The sequence below is a fragment of the Phoxinus phoxinus genome, assembly GCF_949152265.1.
Source record: "Phoxinus phoxinus genome assembly, chromosome: 6".
Classification (NCBI taxonomy): domain Eukaryota; kingdom Metazoa; phylum Chordata; class Actinopteri; order Cypriniformes; family Leuciscidae; genus Phoxinus; species Phoxinus phoxinus.
In genome coordinates, this window is record NC_136881.1 from 41,631,884 (window position 1) to 41,649,806 (window position 17,923).

Here is a 17,923-nt window from a genome sequence, read left to right on the forward strand (position 1 = left end):
ACAGGAAAGCAGAATCACCAAAGGAGAAAATCTAATTTTAAGTCACCATTATGGAGATCAGTGTGTGTTTTAGTTGGGCTCTTCACCCTTAAATTATTAACTTTAAGTTTTGTTTGGCTGCTGTACATAAGTTATAACAGCCAGATGAACAAATAGGAACGGTGATCTGATGGTGTTGGTTGTGTATATTAACATAACCATTATTTCACAATCATATAACCTGAATCACTGAACTCATATAGAATCCAATTTATGATTTAGGTTTATTTTATTAATTTTAGCTGCATAACATGTTTAGCCTTATCAATAAAATTAAACGATCATATCAATAAAAATAAAAAATATATATACATATTTATATACACATTTATTTTTTAGGCACACACAGACATCAATATTTAACGTATGAATCTCAGCAATGGTGAGAAACAGATCACCTCTGATCATAAGCTCATTATTTATTCATGCAGCAATGCATGATGGGAGCTATGAATGAGTTTTGATTGGTGCAACACAGAATGCACTGCAACATGCTTTATAAATGTCACCATTGTTGAGATTCATACACCGATTCTTGATGTCTGTGTGTGCCCAAAAAACAAATGTGTATATTTATGTTTTTATTTGTATTGATTTGATCGTTTTAATTTCATTGAAAAGGCTAAACCTATTATGCAGCTAAAATTAATAAATTAAACCTAACCCATAAATTGGACTCTATATGAGTTCAGTGATTCAGGTTAAATGATTGTGAAATAATGGTTATGTTAATACACAACCAACACCATCAGATCACCGTTCCTATTTGTTCATCTGGCTGATATAACTCATGTACAGCAGCCAAACAAAACTTAAAGTTAATAATTTAAGGGTGAAGAGCCCAACTAAAACACACACTGATCTCCATAATGGTGACTTAAAAATTTGATTTTCTCCTTTGGTGATTCTGCTTTCCTGTGCTTTGAGTGAATGAGAATACATTTGATTAGTCTAACACAATACAAACATGTTGATTCAATTAGTTGCAAAGAAGTTGCATTGACATATTACAATCATGTTCAATTTACAAACCAATATTGTGTTCAAATAAAATATTCAAATCTTGCTTAGATGCATAATGGGTGATACGATTAAATCATGTTCATTCAACAATTTATTTTTTTGAGTGAGGCATATAGCCTACATTTCAGTAAGTTTTACTCTATCTTTCAACATAGCCTACCTATCGTTAATCCGTTGATGTTGATTCACGCACCGCTTGAACTGAGGCGCTACAGCGATCTGCCACGTCACATTTACAAGCGCCAAAACAATATTTATTGTTTTCATTTTATAATAAAATAGACAGAATATGAGAGCTGAGAATGTGTCAATAGGAACCAGCTCTGTCTCGCCTGTCAGTGTCAGTGTCTTTGCTTCACGATTTTTCTCTGCGTGAGAAAATGTGTGTGTGGCGTGAGAGTGTGAAGCGTGTCGATTAGAGTCTCAGGCTGAATACGTGACAGTTCTGCTGTAGCACTAGATCATGATGTTTTGCTCTTGTTCTCGGAAGTGAATGTGTATATGTTAAATTATATTTATTTTGTCATATTCCATGATTCAGTTTGTCTGAAAACACTAGACCCCGTTCTCTGAACCAAATTTTCAATAGCCTAAACCAATTTGTCGAATAAATCACTCTTTCTGTAAAATATGAAACAAGGTCATGTAGTTAAAACACTGTTTGCAAATCTCATGCTCTCTTTTTGCCAAACTCTAAACACATTCTCACTCATTAAAACACATTTTGCACTGAGATGCACTTATGTTTCAAAATGCTGAACACAGACAGGCTAAAGTTAAACACAACTACAACACAGTTGTCATCGTTTACACACAACGACTCTTTTTTCTAACACAGAAATTAACACTTATTTATAATGATGTGACCAAACCAACTGTAAAAAATCCAAGACAGTTTAAAGTGCCTAAATTGACTCAAAATGTTGCTCTGAATGTTGATAGTAATGGATAGAAACAAGAGGGAGAGGAGGAAGAGTGTGAGTTAGAGGAGGAAGAGTGTGAGTTAGAGAAGGAAGAGTGTGAGTTAGAGGAGGAAGAGTGTGAGTTAGAGGAGGAAGAGTGTGTGTTAGAGAAGGAAGAGTGTGAGTTAGAGGAGGAAGAGTGTGTGTTAGAGGAGGAAGAGTGTACAAGAGGCGGAAGGGTGTATAAGAGGAGGAAGAGTGTGAGTTAGAGGAGGAAGAGTGTGTGTTAGAGGAGGAAGAGTGTGAGTTAGAGGAGGAAGAGTGTGTGTTAGAGGAGGAAGAGTGTGAGTTAGAGGAAGAAGAGTGTGAGTTAGAGGAGGAAGAGTGTGTGTTAGAGGAGGAAGAGTGTGAGTTAGAGGAGGAAGAGTGTGTGTTAGAGAAGGAAGAGTGTGAGTTAGAGGAGGAAGAGTGTGTGTTAGAGGAGGAAGAGTGTGAGTTAGAGGAGGAAGAGTGTGTGTTAGAGGAGGAAGAGTGTGAGTTAGAGGAGGAAGAGTGTGAGTTAGAGGAGGAAGAGTGTGTGTTAGAGGAGGAAGAGTGTGAGTTAGAGGAAGAAGAGTGTGAGTTAGAGGAGGAAGAGTGTGTGTTAGAGGAGGAAGAGTGTGAGTTAGAGGAGGAAGAGTGTGTGTTAGAGAAGGAAGAGTGTGAGTTAGAGGAGGAAGAGTGTGTGTTAGAGGAGGAAGAGTGTGAGTTAGAGGAGGAAGAGTGTGAGTTAGAGGAGGAAGAGTATGAGTTAGAGGAGGAAGAGTGTGAGTTAGAGGAGGAAGAGTGTGAGTTAGAGGAGGAAGAGTGTGAGTTAGAGGAGGAAGAGTGTGTGTTAGAGGAAGAAGAGTGTGAGTTAGAGGAGGAAGAGTGTGAGTTAGAGGAGGAAGAGTGTGTGTTAGAGGAAGAAGAGTGTGAGTTAGAGGAGGAAGAGTGTGAGTTAGAGGAGGAAGAGTGTGAGTTAGAGAAGGAAGAGTGTGAGTTAGAGGAGGAAGAGTGTGTGTTAGAGAAGGAAGAGTGTGAGTTAGAGGAGGAAGAGTGTGTGTTAGAGGAGGAAGAGTGTGAGTTAGAGGAGGAAGAGTGTGAGTTAGAGGAGGAAGAGTATGAGTTAGAGGAGGAAGAGTATGAGTTAGAGGAGGAAGAGTGTGAGTTAGAGGAGGAAGAGTGTGAGTTAGAGGAGGAAGAGTGTGAGTTAGAGGAGGAAGAGTGTGCGTTAGAGGAGGAAGAGTGTGAGTTAGAGGAGGAAGAGTGTGAGTTAGAGAAGGAAGAGTGTGAGTTAGAGGAGGAAGAGTGTGAGTTAGAGGAGGAAGAGTGTGTGTTAGAGGAGGAAGAGTGTGAGTTAGAGGAGGAAGAGTGTGAGTTAGAGGAGGAAGAGTGTAAGTTAGAGAAGGAAGAGTGTGAGTTAGAGAAGGAAGAGTGTGAGTTAGAGGAGGAAGAGTGTGAGTTAGAGGAGGAAGAGTGTGAGTTAGAGAAGGAAGAGTGTGAGTTAGAGGAGGAAGAGTGTGAGTTAGAGGAGGAAGAGTGTGTGTTAGAGGAGGAAGAGTGTGAGTTAGAGGAGGAAGAGTGTGAATTAGAGGAGGAAGAGTGTGAATTAGAGGAGGAAGTGTGTGAATTAGAGGAGGAAGAGTGTGAGTTAGAGGAGGAAGAGTGTGTATTAGAGGAGGAAGAGTGTGTATAAGAGGAAGAGTGTGTGTTAGACAAGGAAGAGTGTGTGTTAGAGGAGGAAGAGTGTGTATTAGAGGAGGAAGAGTGTGTATAAGAGGAAGAGTGTGTGTTAGACAAGGAAGAGTGTGTGTTAGAGGAGGAAGAGTGTGTATAAGAGGAAGAGTGTGTGTTAGACAAGGAAGAGTGTGTGTTAGAGGAAGAAGAGTGTGAGTTAGAGGAGGAAGAGTGTGAGTTAGAGGAGGAAGAGTGTGTAAGAGGAGGAAGGGTGTGTGTTAGAGGAGGAAGAGTGTGTGTTAGAGGAGGAAGAGTGTGTGTTAGAGGAGGAAGAGTGAGGAGGAAGAGTGTGTGTTAGAGGAGGAAGAGGAAGAGGAGGAAGAGGATGAGGAAGAGGATGAGGAAGAGGAGGAAGAGGATGAGGAAGAGCAGGTGTGTGTATAGTGTTGTCAAGGCTGGATCTGCTTCAGGGTTTTGATATCGAGACTCAACATGAACACGTGATTCTGAATAATAATAAATCTCTCACTGAACTTGATTCTGCAGCTGCACAACTCTTCTGAGTGTGTTTTACAGTAACATGCTTTTCATTCAGAGTTTTTACTGTAACCTTTTTGTCTTCTGCTGTCGGGTCTGTGTTTTTACAGTATGCAAGTGTTGAATATACAGACACTCGATACTATACAATATTCAGTATAATACTTTACAGTTCTTGCAGTGCATACAGTATTTATTCACCTCACTACTGTCAGTTGACATTACTACTTTTTTATGTAGTTGCAATTTTTTTTTTACTTTTTTACAATATATACAATGAAGAATGCTATGCTAATGAAGAACCTTATAACATTGATGTGTGTATGATCTGAAAGCATTGTTTGATTTTGCAGAATCATTCACATTTATCACTCCATAGATTCTGAGAAGATGAGCTCATATTTCCTGTAATGAGTTGCTGTTTTTTTATAGTAATAAAGTATTGTCATGTTTTCATGCCGCAATATAACTGATAAAACAACATTTACAGTTTGATGAATTCTGTGTTTCAGGGGTTTCTGGTGATGGTTGGGGTGTGAGTTACAGTTCTTCACACATCTGTGCACTAAACGACTCAACAGTGATAATGAGATGCACTTATACATACCCTACTGGACATCAGATCAAGAAAGTGTTCTGGACCAAAACACTGGTAAAAGATAATGGAGAATATCCAGATCTGTCTAAGGACCCTGAATACAGTCAGAGGCTTCAGTATCTGGGAGATAAACAGCAGAACTGCACCGTCAGACTGAGTCATGTGACACTGAAGGATTCACACATATACTATTTCAGATTCACCACTAATATAACTGATAAGAAATGGATTGGTAATCCAGGAGTGACTCTTAATGTCACAGATGAGTTTGGTGAGGTTTATCTCTTCTTCTGTGCATTATGTAGAATAATAATGAGTGTATGACAGCAGCACTAGATATAATGTGTGTGTTGTGTTCAGATCTTCAAGTGGAGTCTCCTGAGAGAGTGACAGAGGGAGATTCAGTCACTCTGACATGTAAAAGCAGCTGCGCTCTGACTGACAGAGCAACATTCATCTGGTCCAGAAACTCACTGAAGATATTAACTGAGAGTAACTTCAGTAACAAACTCTCCCTCAATCCAGTCAGAAGAGAGGATTCAGGCAGATATAGCTGTGCTGTAGACGGACACACTCACATCTCTCCTGCTGTTCAGCTCAATGTCATGTGTGAGTACAGATTGACTTCTTCTCTTTAACCCTCATGCACTGGTCACTTCTGGCTACAGCTTGTGTGGTCCGGGTCATTGTATTCAACACAAGTCCCCAAAAATCAAACTATGAAAATAATGTACAAATAATGAACTTCTAATATCAATACTTTTCACACATTACAAAGAAAAAATATCTGCATTTATGATGTTTAACCACTAATTATTATTAACTATTTTTGAGACTGCACCTCCCCGACACCCGTGGGACACTTACCATTATACATTTATAACAATAATATTTTAGTCTAAATCTAAAGTAATCTTGACATACTATATAGCACATGAAAGCATTCAGACTGTAATTCATATTTGGCGACTGATTTTCAAAAGATGTGGTGCCAAACTATAACACACGTTCTGATTATTTCTGTATGTTTCTATATGTGTTTTAGAGATTGAATTCAAATCAAATATTAACATTACTACCCAAATGATTTCTGAATAGGATGTCTACTTCATAAATATTTTTTTAAGTATGGAAATATATGGTTAAGATCACTTAATCCATATTATGGAAGTCGAAGAGTCCTTATATGGTCAACAGAGTCTGGATGTCATCTGGTGGAAAAGTTTGGTACTGCGCACAAAACAACTTAGCTTTTTTAATTTATTTTTTTAGATATCAACCTAAAATTTGTCACAGATTATTTAGCTATGTTTTATATTTAGAATATTTCAGATATTTAGCTTTGATTTGCTTGAAGTTTTAGTTGAAAACTATCACGGTTTTGTAAACTTTTACAATGTTTTTTTTATTTTATTTCTACAATAATCTGCGAAGTGCTCCCTTTAAGTTTAGAGACGTGCTCCAGAAAAAAGTTCACAGAAAGTGTTTTTTTCTTTATTTTACAAAAGCACAATGTTTTGTTTCGATTGTAAGCGGACACCAGTGTGTCACAGTGTCTGGTTTGTGTATTCCTGGTGTCCACTAGATGTCCTCTTCCCCACGGTGTCATCCACATTATAACTACATTTCCCATGATCCTGTCTGTCACTGAGTGTTCATTGTGTTCAGCTGTTTCTCGTCACCTCGTTTAGCACTTGTGTATATATACCCTGTCAGTTTCAGTGTTTGTCACGGAGTCCTTGTATTTTGTCCCCACACTTCCGTTTCCTGTTTGATCTTTTATGTCTTGTGTTCTTTTTGATTTCGACCCTTGCCTGGACTGACTGTGAGTACGGATTACCCTTTTTATATTAAATACTGCAATTGGATATTCTCACCTTGTGTGTGTTCGTGACAGAAGGACTCCGTCACAAATAGATCCAGCAGTACGGATACGATCCGGTCGGTATGTGGATACCGCGTGGCGAGATTTTCCCTCCGGGAAAGGATGAAGGATCCTCGATTTCTTTGTTGGCCTATTTTTCAATGTGTGCTAGAAGGAATGAGGAGACCATAGCCGCCAGGCTCGAGACGGTTCTGCCCAGTCAGAGACGGTTCACGTCCCGTCTGCCCAGTCAGAGACTGTTCACGTCCCGTCTGCCCAGTTTGGGACAGATCTAGAGATGCCCATTGGTGGGGCCGCCAAGGCAATGATGGACTATTTGGAGCATCTGGCTCGGATCCTGGACATGCCAGTGTCTGCTGTTCCAGAGCCGGAGCCAGTGTCTGCTGTTCCAGAGCCGGAGCCAGTGTCTGCTGTTCCAGAGCCGGAGCCAGTGTCTGCTGTTCCAGAGCCGGAGCCAGTGTCTGCTGTTCCAGAGCCGGAGCCAGTGTCTGCTGTTCCAGAGCCGGAGCCAGTGTCTGCTGTTCCAGAGCCGGAGCCAGTGTCTGCTGTTCCAGAGCCGGAGCCAGTGTCTGCTATTCCAGAGCCGGAGCCAGTGTCTGCTGTTCCAGAGCCGGAGCCAGTGTCTGCTGTTCCAGAGCCGGAGCCAATGTCTGCTGTTCCAGAGCCGGAGCCAGTGTCTGCTGTTCCAGAGCCTGAGCCAGTGTCTGCTGTTCCAGAGCCGGAGACAGTGTCTGCTGTTCCAGAGCCGGAGACAGTGTCTGTTCCTGAGTCGGGTCTGGTGGTTCCGATTCCAGTGGTCCGGAGACGGAAGAGGAGAAGGAGAAAGGCTTCTTCAACGGACCGTCCGGTGGTTCCTAACCCAGAGACCATCCCAGAGGTGACTGCCATCCCGGACGCGCCGGTTAGGCATGCTGCTCTGCCGGCCCCGCCCGAGCTGCTCGCCCTGCCGGCCCCGCCCGAGCTGCTCGCCCTGCCGGCCCCGCCCGAGCTGCTCGCCCTGCCGGCCCCGCCCGAGCTTCACGTCACGCCTGCCGAGCCCGAGCTTCACGTCACGCCTGCCGAGCCTGTTCCTGAGCCGGTGCCCGTTGCTGTTGCTGTTCCTGAGCCGGTGCCCGTTGCTGTTGCTGTTCCTGAGCCGGTGCCCGTTGCTGTTGCTGTTCCTGAGCCGGTGCCCGTTGCTGTTGCCGTTCCTGAGCCGGTGTCGGTTGCAGTTCCTGAGCCGGGGGTGTCTGTTGCTGTTGCAGTTCCTGAGCCGGGGGTGTCTGTTGCTGTTGCAGTTCCTGAGCCGGGGGTGTCTGTTGCTGTTGCAGTTCCTGAGCCGGTGGTGTCTGTTGCAGTTCCTGAGCCGGTGGTGTCTGTTCCAGTTCCTGAGCCGGTGGTGTCTGTTCCAGTTCCTGAGCCGGTGGTGTCTGTTCCAGTTCCTGAGCCGGTGGTGTCTGTTCCAGTTCCTGAGCCGGTGGTGTCTGTTCCAGTTCCTGAGCCGGTGGTGTCTGTTCCAGTTCCTGAGCCGGTGGTGTCTGTTCCAGTTCCTGAGCCGGTGGTGTCTGTTCCAGTTCCTGAGCCGGTGGTGTCTGTGACTGTTCCTGAGCCAGGGTCTGTTCCTGTTCCGCCTTGGTCTTCACCGCCATGGCCGCCCGAATGGTCGTCTTCACCCTGCTCGTCTCTGCCATGGCCACCCGAGTGGTCGTCTTCACCCTGGTCGTCTCCGCCATGGCCGCCCAAGTTGTCGTCTTCACCCTTGTCGTCTCCGCCGTGGCCGCCCGAGGGATCTTCTCCGCCGTGGCCGCCCGAGCTGCTCGCCCTGCCGGCCCCGCCCGAGCTGCCGACCCCGCCCGATCAGAACTGCTCGCCCTGCCGGCCCCGCCCGAGCTGCTCGCCCTGCCGGCCCCGCCCGAGCTGCTCGCCCTGCCGGCCCCGCCCGAGCTGCTCGCCCTGCCGGCCCCGCCCGAGCTTCACGTCACGCCTGCCGAGCCCGAGCTTCACGTCACGCCTGCCGAGCCTGTTCCTGAGCCGGTGCCCGTTGCTGTTGCTGTTCCTGAGCCGGTGCCCGTTGCTGTTGCTGTTCCTGAGCCGGTGCCCGTTGCTGTTGCTGTTCCTGAGCCGGTGCCCGTTGCTGTTGCTGTTCCTGAGCCGGTGCCCGTTGCTGTTGCCGTTCCTGAGCCGGTGTCGGTTGCAGTTCCTGAGCCGGGGGTGTCTGTTGCTGTTGCAGTTCCTGAGCCGGGGGTGTCTGTTGCTGTTGCAGTTCCTGAGCCGGGGGTGTCTGTTGCTGTTGCAGTGTATAACTGCAACATAATAACTGCATTATGCATAATAACTGCATAATAACTAATAACTGTATAACTGCATAACTGCACAGCGCTTCTGTGTTGCACATCACACACATGACCAGCGTCAGCCAATAGTGAGCCTCCGTGGTCACTGATTTGTTAAATAACAAATAATTTTCTATCCTTGCAACCTTCCCTCGAATCCTACAGCGGGTGGAACTGAGACACGAGGAAAGGAGGACGCTCAAATAAGAAATGAGAAGCGCCCGATCTTTATATTGGAATATTCTTGATCACTGCAGCGTCACTTCAAAGCGTCATCAGCTGCGCTCAAGGGATCTGGCCTTGTTAAAGTTTGGATATTTAAGAAATTCATAAATAATAAAGATAGAGCAAGATGCCCTGTTCATATATGTTTGATATATAATTTATTTAAAAAGGTAAAGTATAAATACAAATGATTGTGACGTGAAGGGAATGGAGAGAATTGAGATGTTCAAGATGCTGAGTTTGATCGGTTTCTGGGTCACCGGCTGGAGGACGGAGGAGCGAGGAGACGAGGAAGCATCAGTTTGAGTATTGAGAAGCACCCAAAAACTTTCCCCCGATTCCTCGAGTATAAATTTTCTTTTCTTGCATCACCCGCATCCTACAGGGGGTCGAGCTGAGACACAAGGAAAGGAAGCGAGGAAAATAAACGAGAATGCACAAATTATAAATGAGAAGTTTCTTCATGCTAGCATGTGTGGAAGTATTGCCCCGCTCACCCCTAGTGGTCTTTAGGAATCTCCATGTGGGCCTGTTTGGTATTGCACATTGACTTGTAATTATGTACAAATGTAACATTATTTGTTTTCCTCTCAGTTTTTGCGGTTGCACTGTATATATTCATCGTAAATTATGAAAAGTAAAAAAATAAAAAATAATCTGGCAGAAAAAACTGTTTTGTCAGAATCTTCCTTAAACTTAATCCAGAACTTTGTAAAACATGTTTGTCTGTATTTAAAATGCTTCAAGCCTCTCAAATTCTAGTCTTAATATTTTTTCCTTCTGTTAACTTTATTTCTTAAACTTTTTCTTTAACTTTCACTGTTTAGCATTATGAGTGAAAAATTAAACTGGGATGTTTGCTGAAATTGTCCAATAATAACTGCAGTCTTTCCTAGAACATTTTCCACCAGCCGCCTCTGATAAATACTTTTACCTGACATCTGTAGATCCTCCAGTGAAACCTGTGATCTCCATCATCTGGTGTAATAGTGGAGGAGATTCATAAATCTGTCATTCATATGTCTCAACTGTGTGATATCAAATGTTATTTCTTTTTCAAAAACTTAAAATGCACATTGACTTGTAATTATGTACAAATGTAAAATTGTTCTTCATTATTCTGTCACTGGTGAAGCTTTTATTAACACACTCCTATATCAGTTTGGAGAGTTAATCATGATGATCTTCCTCTTTCAGTTACTCCTGTTGCTGGTCTGAGTGTGATTGTGATCACAGTGACATCTGGAGGATTATTCTTCATCATCATCATCTTCATCATCCTGATTATACTGTAAGCTAAATAATAAACTGCAGTGATTGTTCACTTTTGGTCTAATGTAGGAAATGGCTAATTTGCGTTTTTAATGATTCGTGTCCATATGCTGTTAATGTCTGTCATTATAACAGAAAGAAACGAAGGAGTGTTAAAGCTGAAGATCACAGAGTGAAACAGGTAAATCATCTAAACATTCACAAAAGCAGAGAATGAATTGATCAGCCGTTGGGTTAATCATTGATTTATTATTTGATGTGGTCAAAAAACATGGTAAAAAAGCGTACGGCGTACCATGAAAAAGCCATTGAACATTGTCAGGGAACTTTTTTCCGGTATTTTTTATAGTGTTTCCATAAATATGTGTATATTCCAAAGTTTATCATTGATCATGTTTTTAATACTCACAGAATTGGTGCAAACTGCTGTCCGACAACCAAAAAACACATTTAAAAAGCATTTAAGTTTTCAAATTTTAGATGTTTACTATTATCTATTGAATCCCACAATAATATTTAAAATATAAGTAAGCTTAATATATATAAAATCATCATTTATTGGGTACTTTCAATTGGGAGGAATTGAGAGTTTCAGGAGGCTGTCCCGAACCATAACCCCTAAATTTCAAGTTATGAAAATTATATATATTTTTTTATTTTTTTTACATATAAATATTTTTGATATATTTTAAAAAGTAAAGTAAAGTAAAAAAAAAAAAAAAAAAAAAACTTGTTATATTTAATTTTTAAATCATGAAACTTTATGTAAAAAAATTTGTCCCGTAGATTATAAAGTTTGTCACTACGAAAACAGTGTGTAAAATTGTCACCATTATGGAGATCATTGTTTAGTTTAGTCGGGCTCTTGACCCTTACTTTCTTAACTTTAGAGTTTATTTGGCTGCTGTAAATCAGTTATAACAGCCAGATGAACAAAGAGGAAAGGTGAGCTGATTGTGTTTTAACATAATCAACAGTTAGCCTGAAGCACTGAATTCATTGAGAGCATCATTTCTGAGTTAAGTTTAACTTATGGATTATAGCAGCACTGTCCTTGTAGACTATGCCTTTAGCCTTTTCAATTAAATCCAAATGAACAAATAAATTACAAAAATAAAAAAAAACCTTCCAAAAAGTGTGTCAAGGTAGGCACACACAGACATCAAAAATTAGCGTATGAATCTCAACAATGGTGACAAACAGAGCACCTCTGAACATAAGCTCATTATTAATTCATGCAGCAATGCATTATGGGAGCAAATAATGAGACTTGATTGGTGGCATCCAGAATGCACTGCAAAATGCTTTTATTTGTCACCATTGTTGAGATTCACAGGCTGATTCTTGATGTGTGTATAAAATATATATATATATATATATATATATTGTATGTGATAATTTTTTAAGAAATTATTTGGATTACATTGTAAAAGTTGAATTTATTATGCTTTTCAAGGACAGTGCTTCTACAGTTAATGAAGTAAAAGTAACTCAGTAAATGGGCTCTATATGAGTTCTATATGAGTTCTCAATACTTTATTGTGAAAGTAATCTTTGGACAAACACACAGACATCAAGAATCCCCATATGAATCTCATTAATGGTGTCATGCTTTATGCCGCAATGCATTATGGGAGGCACCATAGTATAAAAATCATGGCTCCCAGCATGCATTGCAGCATGAAGCATGTCACCATTGTTGAGATTCATACTCTGATTCTTGATGTCTGTCGTTTCTAATATAAAAATAATAATTTTCAAAAAAAATCTGAAATGTATATCAAATTTTTAATTCAGGATGACTGCTCTGTGTAAAAAAAGTGACTTTTATTAATAACTAATAACAACTTTTTTTTTGTCACGGATAAGATTAGTGAATATTTCATCTTTATAAAAATGAAAACAATAACACCTGGACATTTAATATTTTTTAGCTTCTTTTGTAACATATTATGAGTTTTGGTAAATATTGTTATAAAGAGCAAAATTGCACTTAAAATGTCATGAGTCAAACTGGCCAACTGAATGGAATACTGATCTCCATAATGGTGACCTTTTTTTTAACATCGACATCTAAACTTTTGTCCATAGACATATACCAGAAATAAAGTCAGTCTGGTTAGTAATAAGTGAAGCTGGTAATGCTGTTTGTGGAGTTGTTTAATCCTCTGCAGAAATCTTTAGAGATTGAATGTCTTATTTTTATCTTCAGCTGATTTAATTTAAAGCTGTGACTAAAAGTCAGTTGTAGTTCTTGTGTTTCTCTGTTCTTCAGTGATTGTGCTTGTTAACAGCAGGTGTCCATCATTAATGTTCAATCATAACTTAATTAATCACTTAATTATCTCATTAACTTTAACACTGCTTCAGTGTTATTTTAACACTCTGCAGAGTGGGACCATATATGCTCCGAGCAGTGTTGATTTAACACTGGGGATTTTGCTGTGTATCCTTCCATTCATAAAACACTTTCTAAGACATTTATAAAAATTATAAAGCTAAGTGGTTTCTTAAGTTTGATAATTAATCTGCTTTGTCATGTTTATGACATATTTATGACAAGTTATGTTGTCTTGCTAATATCAAGTTGTCATGGTGTCATGTCAGTCTTATGCACACCCCTTCAAGTAAAGTGTTACTGAAAAAATATTCCAAAACTTTCTGAAAGTACAATATGATAATTAACTGCACAATTAGAACCGTGTACCTTGGATATTATACAATTTGCATACTTACAACAATTGTGGAAAAAGACAAAAACAATATCAAGACGTTTCCAACTCTGACTTTGAACCAATTCTGTAGAATGGCCCATATATATTATTGTGATGGATATTTTGTGATGTAAGTCCTTCTGTCTCTCCTGTAGATCTCTGATCCCAATGAAGACACATATACAGCTCTTGAGCTCAAGTCCACGACCTCTGACCTGTACGACACACTCACAGTAAGTGAGACGTCAAAGTCAGATAGTCCATCACAGATGATCACATGACCGATCTCTCGCTCTCTCTCACACAGACCGTTGATTGCAGACCTCGAAGACTCCTGAATACTCTTGATCTCAGAGCTTTTCTAAACATGAGAATCCATCAGTAAGTGTCAGAACCTGCAGCTCTTCTCAATATAATCAACACAACTCTCTCCAGTATAGTGTGATTGTTTTATGTGTCTTGTGAAAGGGTTTATAATGTTGTTGATGAACTTCAGTCAGTCTTTCTTCATCTTGTTTCTTTGTTCAGATCAACAGGAAGTGCTGCAGTGAGAGGCGGAGCACAAATTATCCAATCCTGAGCTCTGTGGGCGGAGCCACTGATGATTGACAGGGATAATCAGTGATGAGTCACATGCCAGTATAGTTTAAGAAACATGATGTAACAGTGAAATTAAATGAAAGTTAAACGCTGGTGAGTTGTCATGTGTGAATATATCATGTTAAAATTAAGTCAGCAGAGAAAAAACCCTATAAAGTTATGTTCAGTTGTGGCAAACAAGCTATGCTTTCTCATTTTAACGCATTTTCCTGCTTTTAAATCATAATTGATATTTTATTCAGATATACTGGACTAAATTTCATTGTTTTTTTTTTTTTTTTTTTTTTTGCTGCTCAATATTATCAGCTTCTGTTATTCTGTATTTTGTGTTCCATAACTCTCTCTTTAAATGTTCAGTTTTATTTGTGATTGTCCCATATTTGCTTGTACAAACCTTATGGGCATATTGCAGTTTTGATATATCGATACTCACAAGCTTATACTTATTTGTTATTGATTCCATTAAAAAATATAAATATTAAAATTGTTAATTACCAAACATGGGTTTCTGCATCACTTTTATTTGTTTTCAATACTTTTTCATGTTTGCTCCAAAACCCTCCTGACATTTAGCTGGACAGTTTGTTGGTGTGATTTTCCTGTCTAATGTATTTATTTATTTATTTATTTATTTTCTAAAAATAATTTTGAAAAATCACATACCCATTTAAAAACTGGTTTTGACATTGGCATTGTTAAAACTGTAACTAAAAGTATTGGTATCATGTTAAAATATAAAAGTTTGTAATCGCCCATCCCTAACAATCCCTCAAACTGCCACCAGAGGTCACATCTCCTGCGTCTCACATCAACCTTGATGATCCTCACCTGTCAATCACTATCATTCATCTTAATTCTTCAACAAAGAAAAAGATCATATTTTTTCTTTAGTTTTAGTCCAGTAATATTGTTCTCTTGTTGAGGGAGAGAAATGTACAGTTAAAGACCAGGACCAGATATGATGAATGAAGATCAGGAGTCAGAAGTGCAGTCAATTGATGAAAGTTTTCCTGAAGAAAGTTTGCAGTTTCATCAGCAGAATCAGCTTCAATACTCAGTTTGTTGGCCGTTCTACACTATATTCCCATTTTCACACCAATAATACTCTGACACAATCATGAAGCTAAGTCATTATTTCAGATTGAATGATTCTGATTGGCTACATTTAGAAAATATCCACACATGGACTGATAAAGCATATCTCCATCGGTTATACAGCTGACACCAGGACCCTGAGTTTGGTACGAAGTTACTCTCCTGGGTCACAGGACTGCGTTTCGAGGATCCAGCTTGTCGAGAACAACGTTATTTTGTCACCCCAGGGTAAAAGGAATACTAACACACACACACAAATACACAGGATACAAAGCTTCTTCAAGGTCGAAGTTAGTCGAAATCTGGCTCTAAACTAGCCTTGAAATCTAGACGCACCCTAGCGTCAGCAACATGTATTTTGCAGCCAGGGCAGTCTAGCAACTCTCCATAGACCTTCTAGCTGCAAAAACCTAAATTGGGTCAGGCCAATCACGTCGTGTATAGAGTAGGCTGGGGCGGGCTTAACATATGACGACAGAGTTGAGACGGCTGCCACTTGAAAACAAAGAGTGGCGGCTGCGGATGGAGAACAGCGGTCTTTCGAATCGGCTTTGGCCACGACTCTGGAGGACTTGGAGTTAAGTTTTTCTTTAAGAAAAGAACAAAGATAGGCACTGAAGTCATTTTTAAAAAAGGAAGATGTGTTCCGACTACGTCACCTTCTTCGTTGCTCTGATTGGTTGTAGCGCTATCCTATTGCGTGCAGAGGGATTTTGAGAGACAACCGTTTATCCCGCCCCTCGGATTAAGCCGTCTATGGAGAGTTGCCAGACTAAACATCTTGATGTAAGTCTGGCTTGCCAGGCTAGCTCTAAACAAGACTTATTTTGGGGAAAGTTTTAACAATGTTAATTGGGTGATTTTCTGTCCATATAGGGCTAGACCTTCAACAGTTCCCGAGGGTTTGCTCTTTATGTGGCTCAGACTTTGACATTAAAAATAATGCAAAGAAGTAATATTATGATTGTTAGGAGTAGGGAAGACATGAAACGGTCATTTCCTGATATCTCTCTGTCTGGTATTGTCCTTAAAGTATGTGATGAGCGAAAAAACTTAGGACATTATATAACTGATGACCTTTCTGATGAGGGACATTGCCAGACAGTGTCGCATGATCTATGCACGAGCTAACATGTTGATTCGCTAATTTAGTATGTGCTCAGGATCTGTGAAGACTACACATTTAGTGCATACTGTACCCCATCTATTCTTCCCATTTGTGGCGACGCTACAGAAAGATGCAGAAACTCAGTGTGTCATGATGGGACGAGGCTGATGCTTAAAGTGCCACGACGGAGCAGAGCAAGACAAATGTTTGTCAGTGTCGACATGCCAGTCTGTTCTGCTGTGCGCAATATCATGTACATGTATGTGTAGGTTATCAGACTCTGCAAACAGGATCCTTTCAACACTGACGAACCCGGCGCTAAGATCAGTCAGGCTCTTCTCCAGTAAACCATTGGCGTTTTAGTGGGGATTTAGCACTTACTAGCATGAAGAACAAATATAGACACAGGCTGTGCATAGAGATCGAATTCAGATTCAAACTCTCTGCAATACAAAAACACACCCTGTGTGAGTTCCTGTGTTTAATGTTGATCACATCATACGAATATCCACACGATTGCAAATGTGACATTGATTTTATACAACAATTCAACAAACTAAAATAAATTAATAATAATAAAAAAATAAAAATAATTATAAATAGGATGTCTACTTCATAACTTGTATGAAAATTGTAAAAATAATGGTTCAGATCACTCAAATAACATATGGAAATGGAGGCGCTCTTATATGGGCAGTAATGTCAACTAGTGGAAAAGTTTGGTACTGCGCCCAAATAAAATCTCACTGAAAGCTTATTTTTTTGAGATATCAACCTAAAATTTGAAACACAACTTGTTCAGATTTTTGCCTTTGATTTTTTTTTTTGCAGTTTTAGAGTCACCCAGGTTTTGAAAATATATATTTTATGTAAAATATGAATAATTAAACTTTTAACGTTGTACATGTTCATAAACTCAAACTTCTATAACTTGTGTCTAAATTTATTTCACTTCTGCAAAAATCTGCCAAGTGTCTTCTGTAAAACAAGACCAAACTTACATTTATATTCCAAAGCATTCTTGAATTCTAACCATTTAAGTTCGGAATGTGCATTTTCATATCTATTAAAAAAAGAGGAGTGCTTGCTAAGGGGTTAAGAGCTAAGATATATATTATATAGACTCATTACATGCAAAATTAGATATTGCAAGCCTTTATTTGTTGTAATTTTGATGATTATGGCTTAGCCTATACAGCTTGAAAACCCCAAATTCAAAATCAGAAAATGTTTAGGATTTCATAAGCTGTGACAAATATAGCATTATTACTACAATTAGCCTGAATAATTTGGGTAAATGTGTAAGCTAGATTTAAACCTTTTTTTTTTTTTACATCTTTTCACAAGAGAAATACTCTTCTCTTGAAAACGGTCTGAGATGTCCGTTTAAAAGCACGTCCCCTCTGAAAAATAAGTCTAATTTCCCTCATGTGGTAATGATTTTTCCTTGTAATTATGTTTGGTTCAACAATGAACCGTGACATGAACTGAAGTGCAGTCAAAAAATGTACACCAGATTCCAATTGGATACACAAATAAACCGATTTAGACTGACCGTGTGAATGTAGCCGATGTTAGATCCTGACTCGAGATATATCCCGAAATTAGAAAATGTTTCGATCAGAAACAGAGAGGAAATCCAAAATGGCGGCCACGTGTAACTAGTCCATTACAAACATTCGGACTCTGGCCTTTATTTTATTTTGATTTAAAAAATGTGTGCATGCGCCAACACAAAAAGACCCACAGCTGTCCCCCCCAATGTGTGATTGACAATTTCGCCCTTGAACAAAATAATAACTCCAACGAAAGCCACAGCAGAACTGCAGAGCTGAAGAGTCTTGCAAAATTAGGTTAAAAACAAAGAGGGATTAAAGCAAATAACATAGACTGCGAGCTGAAGATTAATATTCAG

General features: G+C 39.9%; 2 protein-coding genes across 2 annotated transcripts in view; both read left to right on the plus strand.

Annotated features, from left to right (window-relative positions):
* LOC306999701 (sialic acid-binding Ig-like lectin 14) overlaps positions 1-17,923 on the plus strand; it is a 40,168-nt gene that overhangs the window by 2,401 nt on the left and 19,844 nt on the right. Inside the window, exon 3 of the mRNA XM_079614587.1 lies at positions 4,712-5,068. Within this exon, the coding sequence (XP_079470713.1) occupies positions 4,712-5,068 (357 nt within the window). The remainder of the gene's footprint in view (positions 1-4,711; positions 5,069-17,923) is intronic.
* On the plus strand, positions 5,139-14,087 carry LOC307000233 (uncharacterized protein; the record flags this gene model as incomplete). Its single annotated transcript, XM_079615668.1, has 6 exons — positions 5,139-5,406; positions 10,417-10,510; positions 10,627-10,672; positions 13,361-13,438; positions 13,513-13,586; positions 13,734-14,087. 6 exons carry the CDS (start codon positions 5,139-5,141, stop codon positions 13,783-13,785), a joined length of 612 nt encoding a protein of 203 aa, XP_079471794.1. The 3' UTR covers positions 13,786-14,087.